Source organism: Pangasianodon hypophthalmus, chromosome 19, assembly GCF_027358585.1.
Source record: "Pangasianodon hypophthalmus isolate fPanHyp1 chromosome 19, fPanHyp1.pri, whole genome shotgun sequence".
NCBI lineage: Eukaryota > Metazoa > Chordata > Actinopteri > Siluriformes > Pangasiidae > Pangasianodon > Pangasianodon hypophthalmus.
In genome coordinates, this window is record NC_069728.1 from 16,965,904 (window position 1) to 16,985,422 (window position 19,519).

Consider the following 19,519-nt stretch of genomic DNA (forward strand, 5'->3'; position numbering starts at 1 on the left):
CGTTCTTGTGCTAACATCCTCACTGAAACAAACAAGCGGCAGCTTTTTCACCCAAGTGCGTGCTGGTTACCGAAAAACCCCGTATATACACTTAGTCTAGTTTCTAACTTAAGTGATTTGTGAAAGGACTATCTTGAAAATGTTGTTACTATAGAAACAACATATCGAAACATATTAGAACGAGTTCATTAACTTACTGATTTTCACCTGCACTACTGTCAGAGCTGCTGATATGGAAAACACTTTCTGACCAATCAGAATCAAGAAATCTACAGCGCTGTGCTTGTGAAATAAGGATGTAACATTGTCTTGATGTGCAGTCAGATAAATAAATTTTATCTGGTTTAATAGGTTTTAATCATTTGCTTTGTGTTTGTATTTCATTTTTTGTGTGTTAGACTTGTTCTTTGAAGCATCCCAACACCGACTTTGAGTTCAACCTGCTCCCTCTGGCCTCCGAAAACGCATACAGGACAACTGCGAATGGAAAAGAGTTCATCGTAAGTACACATTTATTAACTGATTCCCCCTAAAAAGCGAGGCATACTTTTTGAGAGGTTTTTTTAACCTCTTAATGGAGTGGTATTTTCCATGTGTCTTGGGCAGGTGAACATCTGCTCGGCTGCTCGGCAGTGCGGAACGGACAAGACAGACGTAGCAGGCTGTGTGGTGGAGGACGGCAAGCCTCATAGTTTCGTAGGAGTGGAGAGATCTCTGCAGTTGTCCACTGATGGTCTGCTTACTCTCACCTACAGAGGAGAGATGGATAAACTGCTGGGTGGGTTCATCCTTCGTATCTTGCACTACAAAACTGTATAATGATTAGTGAATTGACTGTGGCTTTGCACATGGATACCATAACCTTATATTCACACTACAGAGCGACAAAAAAATATATATATATTAGCAAGACTTGCTTTGCTAATCTGCCAACAAATAAATACGAAGCTGAGCATGTGACATGTGAATCCAAATTTAAAGAAAGCTGATGTATGTAAGTCATATAATGGGCTGTAGGCTGTACATTTTGATTATCGTTTCTCATCTGAACTGACAGGCCACGCCCACAAGTGACAGACTGCAAGTGCTTGCTAGTGTGATTGTTCATATGTGTGCTTGCTTTTTTTTTTTTTCTTCTTCCAATTTTTGTACTTTGGATGAGTGGTTTTAATTCCCCCCCCACTAAACCGTCTCTCTCACACTGCAGGCACCAGAGCCACGTTCAGCATTAATTTTGTGTGTGATCAGAGTGCCACTAACGGCTCCCTGAAGCTCATTCGTGAAGAGATGAGCACGTCCACACACGTGCAGCATGACGCTCTTTTCGAGTTCTCTACAGCTCTGGCTTGCGAGCCTGCACCGGTAGATTGCCGTGTCACTGGTAAGCTAACATTTCTAATGGGATGTAGGGATTTTTTTTTTTTTGATTAAAATTTTTAATTTTTTTAGTAAAAAAATCATTATTCAATGTCATTAGTATAGTGGGCAGCAAAGGTTTGCACCTTTTAGGACCAAAAAATGTCCATACCTACAAGACAAGTTAAGTTAAACAGTTGTTTCTTCATGATCATGACTAATAGAAAGGGTAAAGTTGTTTATGTTAGAATATTAATAGTGAAAAAAAATCTAAATTTAGAGGTTTGCACTTATTATTCTGAACGTTATATAAATATTCTCTAATAACATGTATTCCCACACTTTGCTTTTAAAAATTGTTTCTGGGTTTTTAAAAAAATTTCGATTGTTGTCTTGTTTCAGAATAATGCCATGTTTTATTTCTGACTTCTCTAAATCATTTTTATTTATGTATAAACTATATTATAGAATGTGCATTCTTTTAAATTAAAATTCAAAGAGCTTTTTACTATGATTGGTAGATAGATAGATAGATAGATAGATAGATAGATAGATAGATCATATTAATAGATGAACATAGTAATAGTCAGTGGTAGTTGTAAAAGTAGTAGTCCTCATAGTAGCCGTTATAGTCGTAGTAAAAATGGTAGCAGTCATCGTAGAAGTAATTGTAGAAGTAGTCATAGTTATAGTAGTCTCCGTAGTAGTAGTTGTAGTGATGATTGTTGTCGTAGTTGAAGTAGTATTCGTAGTGGTCTAAATAGTTGTGGTGGTAGTCCTTGTATTCATAGTAGTTGTAGAAGTCTTTGTAGTGGTAGTCATGGTAATACTCGCTATGCTCATAGTCATAGTAATTGTAGCAGTAGTAGTTGTCGTAGTAGTAGCCAGAGTGGTAGTCGTACTTGTCGTCGTAGTCATAGTAGTCCTAATCAACGTAGAGATAGTAATAGTGATACTCGTTGTACTTACAGTTGTAGTAAAAGTAGTTGTAGTAGTCGTCATAGTAATAGTCAGAGTGGTAGTTGTACTTGTAGTAGTCGTTGACATTGTAGTCGTAGCTGTAGGCGTAATAGTTGTAGTCCTAGTAGTCATAATCATTGTAGTGGTAGTTGTAGTGATACTCGTTGTACTCGTAGTCGTAGTAATTGTAGCAGCAGCAGCAGTAGTAGTAGTCAGAAGGGTAGTCATAGTAGTAGTAGTCCTAGAAGTCGTAATCATCATAGTTATAGTCGTAGTAGTCCTGTCTTTCCACTAACCTGTTTTGTCATGTGTGCAGACTTTCAGGGAAATGAGTACGACCTGAGTGACCTCAGTCTGGATAATAAGGCCTACATTCCCTTAGACACGTCAGCTCAGGCCAAATCTCAGAAGTTCTTCATCAATGTGTGTAAACCTCTGCCATTTGTCCAGGGCTGCCCAGGTAACTCACACGTAGACTATAAGTTGAAGTGTATTCTTTCTTCATGCCTTTGTTTCTCTAAGTTTTTACTACACATAAATGATGCACTGCATATTTTCATGGAAATACGAATATGCAGATTAGGCTCATTAAGGGTTCATGCTTGGGGGTGTGCAGTTATAGGAAAATAATTAACGACTGGGTGGTATGATGCAACCCGAGCTGTAGCACTATTACTGTTATTGCCCTGAGGTTGATTATTTTCCAATAACAGCACTTTCAGAAGTATTTTATTCCTTGTACCACAGCAATTTGCCCATTTTGACCCTTTTTTTTATTAATTAAAGAACAACACATTGTCTGTGTGTATAGTTACATTTAATTCTGTGGAACGGCTGTGAAACAAATTATTTCCTATTACCACTTCCCTTCCCTTCCCTTCCCTCGTTCTCTTATCCATATGGCAAAACAAACACTCTGAACAGTTTAGTTGAACTGTGTGTTTGTATATTAAGAAGGTAATAACATGTACTGTCTGATTTAAGAGGTCTTGACACCAAGAGTCTTTTGTTATTTGTAGTTGGAGTAATCGGAGCGTGCGGTCAGTTAAATGGCCGAGGTGTGAACCTGGGCTTTGTGCAGTCCAGCCTGCAAGCCGGCTCAGATGGCTCCATCAGCATCGTCTATCAGAACGGGGATAAGTGTGGCTCAGGAGGGCGTTACTCAACACGCGTGATCTTCCAGTGTGACGATAGCCCTGTAAGCACCATCAGCCTGTTTGATTTATCTGCTATTTTTCACCTTGTGTCTTATTATTCCATATATGGAATTTCCTACTACTTTTGAAAAAAGTTAGAAAATGGTTTGCTTCCATTTTTAATGTAATGTTTAATTTCTGCTCTTTTGCTATTTGAAGGGGTCACCGATTTTTGATCGTAAGGACGGCTGTGAATACGTCTTCATCTGGAGGACCTCGGAGGCTTGCCCTGTTAAGAGAGTACAAGGTACGATTTAAATACTAAATGATCCAAATGGCTTTAAAAATAGGTTACCAAACTACAGGTGTGCCTCCACTTTTCAGTCTCAATGTCTCATCAATTATATATTCTCATTTTCTCATATATTCTCATAGTGTTTTTTGGGCACTTGGCTTAGCATAACGGTTCCCGTGTGTGTGTGTTTTTGTGCTTGCATTTGCATTTGCGCATGCGTGTGCGCATGTGTTTGCTTTTTGGTCCTATCATAGACTGTGTTTTGTTCCTGCTCTAATTACATCACCTGTGTGCACAAGTCTACAAGGTCAGGAAGGTCACTCTGGTGCAGTTTATTATTTACAGCACTAGCCATTCTGTTATTGGCATGTTCAGTGCTGACTAGAGTTGCGCATGGGGTCTGTGAACAAAAAAGTTGCAGGAGCAGGCAGTGGTCACTCTCATGCACGTGGGAGTGGGCTGTCAGATATGGAACTCACAGGACAAAAAAGCCAGGTTAATTAACATGCGAGTGAACTGAGTGCTCATGTGGCTCTGCCTGATATCACAAGCAGGTATGACCAAAAATAATAATTAGGACTGTAGAAGCAGTCAGCAGTCAACTGTGGATTGGTCAGGAGAGTCTACAGGAGTGGGCGGGACAGGTCAGGAGAGTCTGAGCAAGTGGGCGGGATTGGTCAGGAGAGGCTGAGCAAGTGGGTGGGATTGGTCAAGAGAGTCTGAGCAAGTGGGTGGGATTGGTTAAGAGAGTCTGAGCAAGTGGGTGGGATTGGTCAAGAGAGTCTGAACAAGTGGGTGGGATTGGTCAGGAGAGTCTGAACAAGTGGGTGGGATTGGTCAGGAGAGTCTGAACAAGTGGGCGGAATTGGTTAGGAGAGTCTACAGGAGTGGGCAGGATTGGACAAGAGAGTCTGAGCAAGTGGGTGGGATTGGTCAGGAGAGTCTACAGGAGTGGGCAGGTTTGGACAAGAGAGTTTGAGCAGGTGGGTGGGATTGGTCAGGAGAGTCTGAGCAAGTGGTTAGGATTGGTAAGTAGAATCTGAGCAAGTGGGCAGGATTGGTCAAGAGAGTCTGAGCAAGTGGGTGGGATTGGTCAGGAGAGGCTGAGCAAGTGGGTGGGATTGGTCAGGAGAGTCTGCACACAAGGATGGGATGAATTCCTTCTGGAGTGGGTGGGATTGGGATTTAACAGTCTGGTCCTGTATGCACGTCTATTGCTGACACACATATCATCTTTATATGTGGGGGGGGGATACAATAGATAGAATAACTGAAATGTTCCTCTAAAAGAAATTTAGAGGTGGCAAATTTGGAGAACAGTACTTTTCAGAAAAGATTTCTGCAAATAAGAGCTAAAAAAGGTTTTAGACAGAAGTCCTTCGTCACCTGTGCAGTCTTCTGGAAACTGTGTACTATGCTCCAACTTTTACTACCTTTTATTTGTAAATAAATATATTGTCTTATTTTGTTCGATCAGGTGCAAACTGTAAGGTAAAGGACCCCAGGAGTGCGTATGAGTTTGACCTGACTCCACTGTCTGGGAAGGATTATGAGGTGAAGAGCTCGCAGTATGAATATCACGTTGCTGTATGCGGCCCTCTTAAGACGACAGTGTGTCCACATGGAGCTGAGAACATGGTCTCCTCCTGCCAAGTAGAGGGTACCATTCACAGGGTATCTGGTCAGTATGGTGTTTTTTGTTTGTTTGTTTAAATCAACCAAATTATGTCCCTTTAATGTGAATAGCGCCATGATTTGTGTTTTGTTTACCCTTTTCAGGACTGGCTAATCAAAACTTAACGCTTGATGATGGCATTATAATGATCAACTACACACACGGGGAAACCTGCCACACGATTTATGAGCGATCAACAGCCATTATGTTTTCCTGTGACCACAGCAAGAATCTGGTATGACTTTATCAATCTGTTCAGTTTTATGGGGCAAGTGTGGTACGTTTCTATTTTCTGAGTGTGTTTTCTCTGTATGATCACTGTAGGGGACGCCAGTGTTTATCAGAGAGACAGCAGACTGCACCTACTTGTTTGAATGGCAAACAGCTTTGGCCTGTCCTCCTTTTAAGACCACCAGCTGCTCCTACAAGTGAGAACGACTCGATTCATACTCTCACACAAGCTGTGCACACACACCAATGCTCACTTATTAGCTCATGCATACAGAATAGTTAGCATTTAGCACTCTCCAGTGCAGCATTCATGCGTTATCCTTTCATTCCCAATCTTAAAATTTGCTTGTAAACAGCTCTTTAAGTGAAGTGAAGTGAAACAATTAGCAATTCATACCTGAGTTTCTTTCCTCGTGAGAAAGGAAAAAGCTTCATTAATTTGTTTTACTTATTTCTTACAGCGTTCTTTTTCTTCCTTATTATTCTAAATACAACTTCTGAAACACTGATACCCATGAATATAAAACTAACACAAAAAGACACTAATACAGATACAAAAAGATACTAATTTTCCTTTACTTATCTGTCCTTTAACAAACATCATTCGTACTTTCTTAAGGAATTTTCTCTCAAGAACAAAACAAGAATATTGAAAATAAGTAATCCAGAGGTTCTTGTTAAAATTGATTACGTTTTATGAATACTCCTACCAGGATATAATACCCCAACACTTGGTTGCCTCTGCCATGAGATTTGCTTGTAGACAGACATACGAACAGGAAAAAGTGTGTTCTTGGTCTCACTACTGTCTCTGAATCGCATCTTTTTCAGTGATGGCAGTGGACACTCGTATGATCTGTCCTCCTTGGCTCTGCACAACAGAAACTGGGTGGTTCTGCCTCAGACTGGCAACAAAGACCAGCGCTACTACATCAACGTGTGCAAGTCTCTCGTACCTCAAAGCGGTGAGTCAAAGCTACGTCTAAACCTGATATCTTTATACGAGGTAATGAGCAGAAGTTAAGACTAGTCCAGAGTAACTCTAAACTAGAATATTTAAATTCAGGTTTAATCTGTGTTTAGAAACTAATCCTGTTGGGGCAAGAACTGACCCAAACAGGAGCCAGCAGTTCATTTTATACAATCATTTTTGCTCACCATTATTACTCACCATAGCTTACAATTATTAATGTCAGAGGGGAATATCTGAACCATAAACTACTTAAAATGCTAAATTTTCAAAAATCCCAACAACTCGCTCAGATGCTTTTGACCAATCCCACCCATTCGCTCAGATGCTTTTGACCAATCCCACCCATTCGCTCACATGCTTTTGACCAATCCCACCCATTTGCTCAGACCCTCTTAACTAATCCAACCCATTCATTCATATGCTCTTGACCAATCCCACCCATTCGCTCAGACCCTACTGACTAATCCCACCCATCCACTCAGATGTTCTTGACCAATTCCAGTTAAAATTCCATCTCATTGTTGCCTCAAAACAAGTCACACTTCATATAATCAGAAAAAGGAAGTATTTCTGTTTGTTCTTCAGTTGTGCCATAAAATAGTTTGTGATTATGCAATTTTTGAGAAATTGAACTTTTGTGCATAATCAGGAACCAGCTATGCTGTTAGCTCCACCCCCTGAAACCATTCGTTCCTGTTGATGCCAATTTTGTGCAGATACCCTAAACATACAACTGGAACATTTATTCCTGGACTGGAGGCCAACTGATAAAGCCCATTTTCAGTTTTCTGGCTCTAAATATTCTGGTACTTTGCGCAATAGAAGGCTTCTGATGTTTTATAGCTGTTGTGTGTGTATGTGTGTGTTTCAGGTTCATGGGGCTGCCCGAGCAGAGCTGCAGCTTGTCAGAAGAACGGTGATAAGTATGTGAGTCTGGGAGAAGCTCAATCCGAGCCACAGTGGGAGGGAAACACGCTGGTGCTGAAGTACACGGACGGTGCAACCTGCCCGGGAGGAGACCGCAAACGATCCACCATCATCCGCTTTAAATGCGATCACAACAAAGTGGTGAGGCAATATTGTGCAGCGCACACACGCAGAATTGAACTGAATTTCTCTCAGAAACGAATCACGGTTTTAATATGATTATTTCAGACGCATTTTCTCTACACTGCTCACTCGGATTTGCTACCAATTTAAAATACACATAAAAACACTATTTTCTTAATATTGTCTGATTGTTTATAGGACAATAGCTTTTATGAATAATGTTTTCAGCAGCCATAAATTATAGAATTACATGCTTAAATCAGTTTTGCTCCAGGTCCCTTCTGAAACAGAACTAGTGTATTAATGATCAAATTTGTGTGGCAGAGGTACATTTAACAGTACGCTTCGGTGCTGACTCAATGTGGTTAATCATGCAATCAAAGGTTCAGTGAAGTGTTGCTTCCCCTAGATGAATGATTCTCCAGTAAATAGCCAAAATATTATTGTGAACACAATGAAATAATGAGCCTAATGTTTGAGCAGGCTGGTTCATATCAGTTTAAAAAAGTGTACTGAGAGGTCTGTGGAATTTATTAGACTGTTAAAGGGGCCCTAGCTGCAAAGATTTTAAGAACCCCAGCATTAGACAGCAGCCTATATCCCCTGTGCAAGAGTATTTCAAGACCAGTCCTGGAGTTTCACAGCTCCTGCAGAGTGTCGGCTGCTCCAACCACACCTAGTGCAGCTCCTGAACTAATTTTCAAGCTCTCTGTAAGTTGGATCAGGTGGTTTTGGATCAGGGACGGTTTGAATGTGCAGGACAGTTAGTCTCTAAGCGTGGAGACCCTGTGGTGTATGCCAAGGACTTGTTAAAAGAGATAAACCTGTTATTAGCTAAATGTTGAAATGAGAATTGTGTGTGATGTGCTTTTAACGTGTGTGTGTGTGTGTGTGTGTGGCTGGCTGCAGGACTCGAAGCCCACTCTGATCACTGCACTAGAGGACTGTGTGTACAGCTTTGTGTGGTTTACAGCAGCAGCGTGTCCTCTTAACAGCACAGAACATGGAGACTGCAAGGTCACTAATCCACTCACAGGTGAGTCCTACAGCAAGATCACCATCCTCTTACAATCGCATTATTCAGAAGTTCTCTTTAAAGTTAACACACATCTGCTGGGTCCCAACATAGCTAGACTTCCGTCCCCTTTACACACTTATTGAAGTGAGAAATGTAAGCCTCGGGTTTGTTCATTAGGGAGCTAAATCGTCCATGCTCTTTCCCTCCACAGGGCATCTGTTTGACCTGAACTCACTCACTCAGGAAGGTGGATATACGGTGTACCACAGCATAGACGTGAGGAGGATGTATCGCCTCAATGTCTGTGGCCCCATGAAGAACACAGGCTGTGCTTCAGAAGCAGGTGATGCCCCAAAATCAACCTTCCATATTTGCCTGTTTTAGCAAAACTGTTAACTTGGTTCCCTGTTCAGCTCTGATGTCCTTGTCTGTACCTCAGGAGTGTGTATCAAAGACACTAAAACAGCTGTGAATGGAGGAATGTTTAGCAAGAAGCTGGTCTATAAGGACCAGGTGGTGGAGCTGACCTACGAAGGCGGAGACATCTGTGCAGCCAATTCGTCACTGAAACACAAGAGCATCATCAGCTTCATCTGCAAGTCTGAGGGAGGCGGCACCAGCAAGCCCGTGCTGGTCGGTTCAGACAAGGACACGTGCACTCACTTTTTTTCCTGGCACACACCGCTGGTCTGCGAACAACAGGTACTACAGGAGACAGTAGTAGTCTTAGCTGTATTAAATATTAACCCGTTTTTTCAGTATCAGATTAAACAGCATCTCCCGTGGCATTTGTTTTTTTTCTGTTGTCACGCCTTTGTGGTCAAACACCATTTGACGCTGTTATCTGTATAACATGTTTGATGTAAAATACACCTCAACCTCAAGGCCTGCTCGTTTCATTCAGCCCACAAAAAATAACATTGAATTGCCCCAGGAACCGTAATACCAGGAACCGTAATACCAGGAACCGTAATACCAGGAACCGTAATACCAGGAACATAATCGTCTACTTGCGCAAAAACTACCGCATTATAACGAAAACAGCACGTCTGCTTCTGGCTCGTCCACGATAATCACAATGAGCTATTTTACACCCGGTATCTGCAGGACCTCCTGAACATGAACGTTTATCATATTCGCTAAAACATTTGCAAAGCTCCTTTTAGTAAGCTGGAGAAAAGCGTCAGACTGTGTGCTTCATCATACAAAAACAACTAATGAAGGTAAGAAGTTACCTATTAAATATCTAAAATACAAACACTCAAGCTAATGACTGTATTGCATAACGTTGCTGCCTCGCTGTACTGCCGAATGTAAACAGTGTTACTGGAGACGTGAGATTTGTGCTATTTCAACGTGGAAATATGTCACAGCTCTGAGTGCAAGTAGCACATTCACTTCTGACCCATAGCATAGGGCCACTTGCATGCTATATGTGCCATAGTGCTGAAGCTACGCTGGTTAAAATGGATGCCTGTCTACTGCGTAGAAGTCAGACGTGCTTCTAAAAACAACTGTTCAGAAAAGCATAGTGGGATTCAGTGATCGAATCCAAATCCTGAAATGTTGAAAAATAGTGTTGAAAAAAGAAAGGTTGAAGATGGGAGACTAAGGACAAGTATATTCCTAACATTTTTAAGATTTCTTGTTTTTAAAAAACTTTATTAATGTTAGATATTTTCAGTATTTGGGAAAAAAACAAATATTGTTACAAAATAATAAAAGTTATCACCTAAAAGTGAAGAATAGTCATTCTTTCTTGCAGGATCATCCTATTTTGGAGTCTAGGTTATTGGTTAATGTATAAAATAGATAATATGTTAAAACTTAAAAGCCTTGGTTTATGGCTTTTTAAAAAAAGCTAACATGGTCCAGACACAATTTGAGTTCGACACCTCTGATTTAAAACTCACTGCCAAAGCAGAATACTTCTGGATTGAAAGTAAAACAAAATTATAAATAAAAATCCGCTTCAAGAAGTTCAGAACCCACAGTCAGTCATGTGCAGCACCTTTACGAAAAGCTGTATATTAAGACATGCATCATTTGCCAGTTGTTTTTCATTACTGCTGAAGAAATGAGCAAAGATTCCCCACAGTGTTGTCCGGTTTCTCATGTATAGTCAAGCGGTAAAGCTCCCTCTACGTCCTGATCTCTAAAGCTGTACATTTACAGGGTCTGATATTTGCTGATCTCTCACAAGTCTGGGTTTTATGAGGACAAGGTCGCCCGAGTTCCTTTTAAACGTCATGGACAGTGACTAATCTCAAGCTCTCTAGTATTCTAGTAATGAAACATGACTTTAGTTTAAAGCCAGAACTGGTTAAAAGAAGACATAATGCTGTTTAAAATTATGAAATTCCCTGGAGCTGCTCTTTAACCCCTTCAGACCCCTTCAGATAATATAATTATTGATCAGAGTAAAAAGTATTATTTCCATGTATAAAAGCTTTTTGCTAGTCATATGAAGATTGACTCTTATTGGTTACCTGGTACCTCCTACTAACCAATCAGTGTCCCTTTTCGTTCCATCTGTAATAGCCTTGTTAATATTTGAACCCGTATCCTTACTGCTAAATTGAAATTCTGCCGTATTATCTCTAAACTTGCTTCCTGTGGAATATGTAGCCTTGTGGTTTTAATGAATGTATGAGTTGTGTGCTGGAATATTTCAGATCTAACCAGTGCCTCCTTCCTGTGCGTATAAACCGTTTCACATGTAGATAATAAGTACAAAATACAGACGTCAGCACTTTCTGTGACCTTAGAGAGATGTTGTAAGTAAAGTGAAAATGTAGATTGTACATTAACCAGAATTCTTAAAGCATAATGGATCATACATCTGAACTTCATTGCATTCCGTGACACTGCTCGCTTTGTGTATGAAAACTCAGGACTCTTCAGTTATTATCTATAATCAGTAACGACTCGAGACTACTGCTGAAACCAGTCTGAGGTAACAGGTGCACCAACAGGGCCTCATCATCACCTGCAGTAGCTCTAGAATTAATGGCACCCTGGGTATTTAAAAAAAAAAAAAAGATTAATAAGAAATGTAACCTTTAATTGAAATCATTTTATACTAAGAACATAAAAACCCATATCAGATATAATTAATTTAGTTAATAAATGTCAATAAATAAATTTTTGTTAATAATTTTTAATTATTATTATATAAAAAGTGAAAATATTTACTTTACAATTTTCATTATTTATTATTTAGCTCACAAGATTTAGCTCACTTTGATATTATGAGTGTCTAATTTATTAATCAATCTGCACATTCGTGTCGTCTGTATTTAGGTGAGGTGTTCAGTTTGGAACAAAACCAGCCTGATAGACCTGAGTCCTCTGATTCACCTCAGCGGGTACTACACTGCCACGGACGAGGACACGGGCGAGAACGCAGACGAGAGCAAGGACACGTCTCGTGTCTTCTACATTAACATCTGCCAGCCTCTAAACCCCATTCCAGGTGTCAAGTGTCCTCCTGGAGCGGCAGTGTGCATGGACCCTCCTAAAGGAGACCCCATTGTGAGTTTATTCCGTTACATTTTACATCTATCTGTTTCCGATCACGTCATCCAGTTAATGTGAGGATCGTGGGGTGGATAGTGCTTGCTTTCGCGTTTTTCAGGTGCATCTGGGTTGCTGTGAGCAGCTTCTGCTGTAGTGTGAATGAACGTTCTGTTTTCTGGTTGTGAGAACTCTTGGTAAATACCCTTGTTTTTTTTTTGTTTTTTTGCCCTGAACAGGACATCGGACATGCCACGTCCCCTCCTAAGTATAACTCTGCCACTGATGAGGTAATGATCTCTCTCTTTTTTTTTTTTACTGTTTTCTCTCCTCTTTTATACCTTATATATTATTTTCTGATTTCACCAGGTGGAGATTGATTTCACCAGTACAACACCATGTGAAGCTGATCCCTCCATCAACTACACCTCCAGAATCATCTTCACCTGCCAGAAAGACACAGACCTGGTAAGTACTCCCAGCGTCGATAAGACTTTGAATCGACTCTTACCTGAACAGCCCTTGAGCTTTCTTTTCTGAATACAGGGATCTCCTGAGATGATGCGTCAGGTGGACTGCATGTATGTGTTCGAGTGGCCGACGCCTCTGGTGTGTCCGGAGACGGTCAGCGCGCAGGGCTGCAAGCTCCAAGTCTCCCAGCTGCAGTACACCTTTGACCTCTCGCGTCTGTCAGGAGACGTTCAGGTGGCTGTCCATGTTGTCTGTGTTCACAATCACATTGACATTTATTCTTATGGCAGGTGCTTTTATTTTTATATAAAACATTTTCTAGTTGAGCGAGGATGCACAACAGTGGCTCTCTGGCACTCGTAGGATTTGAACTTTTTAAAAAATATATATATAAAAAAAGGTTGAAACTCGAAACCTAGCCACTGAGCATGTGCCACTTTATCATTAGAAGGTTAATAATAGGACCTAAACTACAAGCTTGCAAAATAGATCAGTGACCTTCACACTAGCAAATGACAAGTCGCTTGTGACTCTTGTAGTTTGGCTCTTGTGGGCGTGGCCTGTCCAGCATTTTTCTAGTTCTGATGAAAAACAGTAGTAACTGTATATAACTTCTAAAGCAGATTAGTTAAACGAAAATTAAATAATGCACTAATCTGTGTAAAAATTGTTTTTTATTTTTGTTTACACTTTATATGCTAGTCTTCATACAAGCATCTGTTCTAGCTATGTTTGCTAACCAGAGGCAGCAACAATCTTTGCTATTTTTTTTATTATTTGGTGATTTATTTTTCTTCATTATGTCTCTATACGCATTAAATGAGAAGTCATAAATAACAGGATCAGATGAAACCACGGTTAGTAAAAAGGGAACTAATTGCAGGTAGGAACTAAAGTTGTTAGTGAGGAACTTTTTTCCTTCTCATATTATTAAGTTTATAAATATGCATCAAATTAAATTCCTTTTTTCCCCTAGACTTGTATCCCTGCATCATGTTTCTGTGCAATTTATTACTACAGTGGGTGTAATATAGAACAGTAATTAGTACTGTATTAATATGTGTCATACTAAATGTATTACAGTGAGAGAAGAAAAGCTCAGCATATGTGTGTTAAGGAATACATTTTTCTTTTATTATGCATTTTAACCTGTAGTCCCTGAGCTCCTTGTGTTGTGTTGTGTTGTGTAGGTTCCTGCTTCCTCTGGAACGTATAAGCTGAATGTATGTGGGTCTGTGACGGACAAGGCGTGTAAGAAGAGTCCGGTGTGTTTGGTCTCCGGGACTTCGGCATCCTCGTTTGGTCTGAGCCAAGCCATGAGTCTGAACTACAGCCGAGAGGAGCAGGCTGTCATCATGCAGTATGGAGGTGGAGACCCCTGTCCTTCAGGTCAGCCTCGTCATACATGACACTTTTCACTATGTGTGAGAGAAGATAGCCATGACAATGCAATAAATAATATATATCCAAACTTGTTTGGTTCCAAACTAAGAATTATGAATCTCAGGAGTACATCAAACTGTGATTTGAACATCCATAACCCAGTGACTAAAGCTCAAGGAGAAATGAAACCCCATTACAGTCATGTTTGGGATTTCTTTAGCAGAAAATCTTAGAAATAGATTTATAGAGATCTCACTTTCTCGTTGCAGTGACCACAGAGGGAGTTGTGTGCGTTTTTCCCTACTTGTTCATGAACAAGTCCTATTCTGAGTGCACAGAAGATGGCAGGGCTGATGGCAGGAAGTGGTGCTCCACTACAGCTAACTATGACAAAGACCACCAGTGGGGCTTCTGTTCTAATGGTAAGAGGTGGTGCTCTTACTTACTAGTGTTTGAAGTTCAATTTTTTTCCCTCATTCATCCCCTTCTTTCCTCAGAAACATTTTTTCAAGAGCACTTTAGGGGCCGGATCCCGAGTGTGTGTGTGATGGGTAAAAGAGAGGGACAGATCACTATTAATATTAAATATTCAGATTACAAATATAGTTGAAATTGATGACGATTCTTTAAAAAAAGGGGGATTTTATTGACTGTACATTTTCAAACCCATGTGGGTCCCTGGAGGACTAGTGGTTAGGCTACAGCGCTCTCACCTCTGTGGCCCGCATTCAATTCCCAGCCACTGGGGTTGCGTGCAACAGTGCGCTCTCAGTGCCGGTCCCAAGCCCGGATAAAATTTGGGGAGGGTTACATCAGGAAGGGCATCCGGCGTTAAAAACTGTGCCAAATCAAATACGCGGACCAATGATCTGCTGTGGCGACCCCTAATGGGAGCAGCCGAAAGAGGAACAACAACAACCTTTGCAAACCCGTGTGTACGCGTGATTGTGATGTGCCTGTGTTTTACTGTCAAATTGTTTCATAAGGTCAATAAGTGACCGCAACACAACCTAAATGCTGGCACAGCTGTTTAAATAGCTGAAAAGGCTGAATTGCAAACGCCTTTCTAGTGTGAGCTAGGTTGTGAAAGCCAGTATTCATGCTAAATGTAGTGCGCTTATGAAGGAAGTAGGGAACGTTTTTGGTTTAGTTTATTTAGTTGCTATAACATTTAATTGTGCACCTTCCCAGTCTATTTAAGAAATGAATCACCCATAAAATTGAGAAGTGTGCGTCCCGGTGTCCTTTTACAGGATGCATAAACTCACTAACACTTTAACTAGCTAACAAAAACATACAACGTATTTTACACTAATATTAACTACAGGTATGTAAATATGGAGATCCGAAGTGCACAGTAAAGTGTTAGAATAGCAGCATCTATCTTTACAAATGGTTCATAATGAGCAGTTAAACAAAAAAAAAAATCTTGCATCACAAATTGGGGCGGAGTTACAGGTAAAGCCAAACAGTTTTCAACCTGTAAAGGGCGCATGAAGCATGATTTGTTCACTGAAATAAATAAATATTTAAATTTTAAAAAATGTTATGTTTTTTAGCCTTTTTTTGTTGGAACTAAGACTTTGTATTCATAGAATACAGCAATGATCTTCTGTTAACTATAAAAAACGTTTCATCTTTCAGTGACCGCTAAGAGGCAGTCGACAGTCTTGTTCACGTGTGACCGTTCGGTGGGCCACGGCAATCCCCAGCTGCTCAGTGAGACGCAGTCTTGTTCCAGCACCTTCCAGTGGCGCACTAATGTCGTCTGTCCGCCGAAAAAGATGGAGTGCAAACTGGTGAGCCACCACCAAACCTACGACCTGCGCACTCTCTCCTCCCTCACCGAGCCGTGGAAGTTCAGCAGCACCGATAAGAGCGATGCGTAAGAAAATGCTTTTCTATACCTATATATATATATATTATAAGTGTAACAGCTTATATCATGTTTTGTTAGATGTATCATGTCATTATATTACATTTCTTAATGTGGTGTTTCCACCAAACAAAAGTTATTAGACAGCAGTAAAGGGCACAGAAGCAGCTACACTCCCTAGATTTTGTGAAATATGCAAATTGGAAACACCCCCAGCCCTATACATACCCCACCCCTTTTCTTTAATAAGACAGTCCTGCCTAGCCTGCATTTGCATACTGAAGCACGATTGGCTCTTATACTTTATGATGTACTAACGCTTGCATGTCCAGAGTTCATTTCTCTTCTCCTGTTTCTTGTAACAGTTTAATAATAATAATAATAATAATAATAATAATAACTCAAAATAAACTCAAGGTTGCTTCCACAGACTGAACACTTAAATCAGTTTCCCTCAAATGAATTGAAACATAAATATAATACTATAAATATTATAAAATAAAATATTATAGTGTTATGAATAATACTGTAAATATTATAAAATGCAATTGCAATTTCTGCTAATGTAGTTTTAAGGAAAGTTTCACTACGTGCCTATACCTAACCTCAACATTTCTATTGTTGGCTTTGGATGTGAAGTGCCAGTGCTGGTTAAAAAAAAGACACTGCCACTCTTGGACTGTGCAGATGCAGACCTGCGTTAAAATGTATTTCCCTTTGAATTTGAATTAATCAGTAATAAAACATGGAAACTAAAGGCACAAATGTCTAAGCTGGCTTTTGGACTCACATTGTTCTGCAGTTACTACATGAACCTGTGCCAGGAAATCCACGGAGGCCTGACTGATTGTCCAGAGGGAGCCGCCGTGTGTCGCAGGCGCTCCAGGGGAAAGACAGAGACCCTGGGACGAGTATTTACTCAGACCATGGGCTTAACTGGTCAGTGGCCTTTACAGTGCACTCAGACACAAACACGTCAGTTGTTTTGGGGGAAAAAGAGAAAAAAAAAAAAAACTAACCATGTCTTCTCATTCTCCAGATGGAAAGATACTGGTGAATTACACCATGGGGGATGCCGTGTGTGGGAATTCGAAACCAGCCAAAACCATCGTGCAGCTGTCATGCGGCAGCACTGTGGGTCGTCCGAAACTCCTGAAGTGAGTCCAGTGATATGGAAAGGATTAAACAAATGCTCCAGTGTTTTTTAAACCTATTCACTGCATATGTAGTGTAGTGTTTGTTTACTACAAACAAGAATTTCAGACGTCTACACTTTACCTGTAGCATTTACAATTTTTGACACCTTGCTACAAAGATACGGGAGACACCTGAAAACTTTACTTTTCTATTTTCTTTAACCAAATGTGAATAAAATTCCCTGGGCAAAAGTGCCAGTTCACTGAAGGGGAAAGGACATGGGTTGTTAAAGATGTGCATTTACCTCTAGTAGTGCTAACTTTCACATCATGTCAGTTTTATTTAGATGAACTTTGACCTGTTAATTCATGAATCCTGGATTTGTAAGCCAGTAGAAAACAAGAAGCTGGGACTGTGGGTTCTTAGGAAAGTAAAAAAAAAAAATGGAGTAGTTGCTTATTTTTAAGTAGTGGATATCGCTGTTTGCTTACTGTTGCAACTTTCCCACACTGGAGTAAAAAATAGTTATTTATTCCACGATATTTGCCCTTAGACTTCCATTATAAATGAGTTTGTCGGAGGATTATTGTCAGGATTATTGTCCATGGTAATCAGACATGCACTGCAAATGTAGTGGGTAGAGATTAGGTTAAAAACCATTGGTGTTTTCCTTTAATGCAAGGTTAATTAGGTGTGAGAATAGCTGCACTGCATTGTCTTTGGGTCTTACTGTTGATTTACTTACAGTTATAGTTTACTTACAGTTAAAGGATGCTTTATTACCAAGTGTTGGAGATTAACATTTTAAGCCAGACAGTGAAATTTTGACCTTTTAGCACATGTGTGACAGTGTGGGACAATGCTTCACATGGAGAAATATTGTTGCTGTAGGAAGTTCTGAAAACAGACTTTCCCGAACTGGAATCCACCTACCTCTACGTTCGTAGCTTAATCTATTTACGAAAATTATGCCATTAGTGACACTTCGAAAGTCAAAAAATTGTAAGTTTACAATAGACAATGTGGATGATGCTGATAAACAAAGTGAGAACACATCAGTCTCTGGCCCCGTTCATACCTGGCATTAACATGTTTCCTGGGAGATCTGCCCGTACGTGGTCAGCACTAAGTACAGGTGTGAACGGGGAAAGCATACGACCACATTACTTTTGTTGTGTCAACGCAAATGAGTCTCGGTGCGTCCAACAAAAAAAAATCTGTAATCATTGCGAGGGAGTGTAATCAAATATCATAAAATACATAATCATTGCGAGATTTTGACAATGTTTTTTGGAGATGTTTGGAAATCACGCTGAACAATACAGCTCTCCACCGCTAAGATAACAGATAAAGATGATGCTATAACAGCAGAGATGAAAGCAGATGCAGCTTGTATCTTCTTTCCGTGTCTCATCTCCGGTTTCGTTAGCAGACCACATGATTAAAATGTTTGAAACAGTCCGTAAAAGGTAGATAAATTAGGATTCGCGGGACGTTTCGAAATCCAAATGCACATGGTCACAGGAGACACATTTTAATGGCAGGCGTAAATGGCTATGTGTCCACTTGTGATTCGATCGATCGAGACAGATGTTAACACCACGCGTGAGCTGGCCTCTGTCTCATCCCCTGAGGTAAAAGTCACTCGCAGCGTTTAAACACGAGCCTCATCACGTCTCTTCACTCCACACCTCAGTGTGGAAATAATCACTGATTTATTCACTCACTTCTGTTCTGTCAGCTAAATGTCTTGCCGTCTTTTTATTAGGCATTTAAACATTTTAAAGCTTAATTGTTTAGGCACTATTCGCTGTTTTGATGATGATATGATGGGGCAGGAGCATCACAGACACTCGGACAGCCAGGTTAGGATTATATCCGTTATGACACGTAGCTATCCAACAACTTGATCAAAGCATGATATTCAGTGTGTGAGGAAATCACACTGAGCTAGCAATGTTTTAGACATCTTAAGGCAGACTGACTGTTTTCACCACCAAGTTTGTTGTGCCTGCTCCTTAGACCATACAATAGTTGCAGACATACTCCACGACAAAGTTATAAAATAGCCTAAATAAACATATTTCATGTCACTTAGGTGAAATATTTTTTATTGTTCTGTGAGGTGTCATTACAGTATAACCCAATTTTTTAATTTTTTATCATTTTTTCACCCACAGCAACATCCAGCAGGTCTTCCCAGAACATCTACTTTGTGAAGTGTTATAGGTTTTAGAGTGTTTTTGTGCTTTTAGGCCTTATGTTCGTGTGTGTGTGTGTGTGTGTGGTGTGTGTGCAGGGAGGATACGGCAGCCTGTGAGTTCTGGGTGGAGTGGGAGACTCGAGCAGCCTGTGCAGTGAAGCAACAAGGGGAGCAGGTGGAGATGGTGAACGGCACCATCAAAGTTCCACAGACGGGTGCCGTGTTCAGCCTGGGAGATC

The 19,519-nt window shown here is 40.4% G+C and overlaps 1 protein-coding gene across 1 annotated transcript in view; it reads left to right on the forward strand.

Moving 5' to 3' along the window:
* The window catches only part of igf2r (insulin-like growth factor 2 receptor), a 48,954-nt gene that overhangs the window by 24,249 nt on the left and 5,186 nt on the right, over positions 1-19,519 (forward strand). Inside the window, exons 20-43 of the mRNA XM_034313584.2 lie at positions 399-500; positions 607-778; positions 1,208-1,381; positions 2,633-2,776; positions 3,336-3,514; positions 3,672-3,759; positions 5,225-5,428; positions 5,527-5,657; positions 5,747-5,850; positions 6,485-6,618; positions 7,498-7,694; positions 8,586-8,712; positions 8,906-9,037; positions 9,134-9,396; positions 11,998-12,228; positions 12,450-12,500; positions 12,580-12,678; positions 12,757-12,915; positions 13,872-14,070; positions 14,334-14,486; positions 15,709-15,949; positions 16,743-16,879; positions 16,980-17,097; positions 19,377-19,519. The exon at positions 19,377-19,519 is cut by the window's right edge and continues 10 nt beyond it. Coding sequence (XP_034169475.2) covers positions 399-500; positions 607-778; positions 1,208-1,381; positions 2,633-2,776; positions 3,336-3,514; positions 3,672-3,759; positions 5,225-5,428; positions 5,527-5,657; positions 5,747-5,850; positions 6,485-6,618; positions 7,498-7,694; positions 8,586-8,712; positions 8,906-9,037; positions 9,134-9,396; positions 11,998-12,228; positions 12,450-12,500; positions 12,580-12,678; positions 12,757-12,915; positions 13,872-14,070; positions 14,334-14,486; positions 15,709-15,949; positions 16,743-16,879; positions 16,980-17,097; positions 19,377-19,519 — 3,682 coding nt within the window. The remainder of the gene's footprint in view (positions 1-398; positions 501-606; positions 779-1,207; positions 1,382-2,632; positions 2,777-3,335; positions 3,515-3,671; positions 3,760-5,224; positions 5,429-5,526; positions 5,658-5,746; positions 5,851-6,484; positions 6,619-7,497; positions 7,695-8,585; positions 8,713-8,905; positions 9,038-9,133; positions 9,397-11,997; positions 12,229-12,449; positions 12,501-12,579; positions 12,679-12,756; positions 12,916-13,871; positions 14,071-14,333; positions 14,487-15,708; positions 15,950-16,742; positions 16,880-16,979; positions 17,098-19,376) is intronic.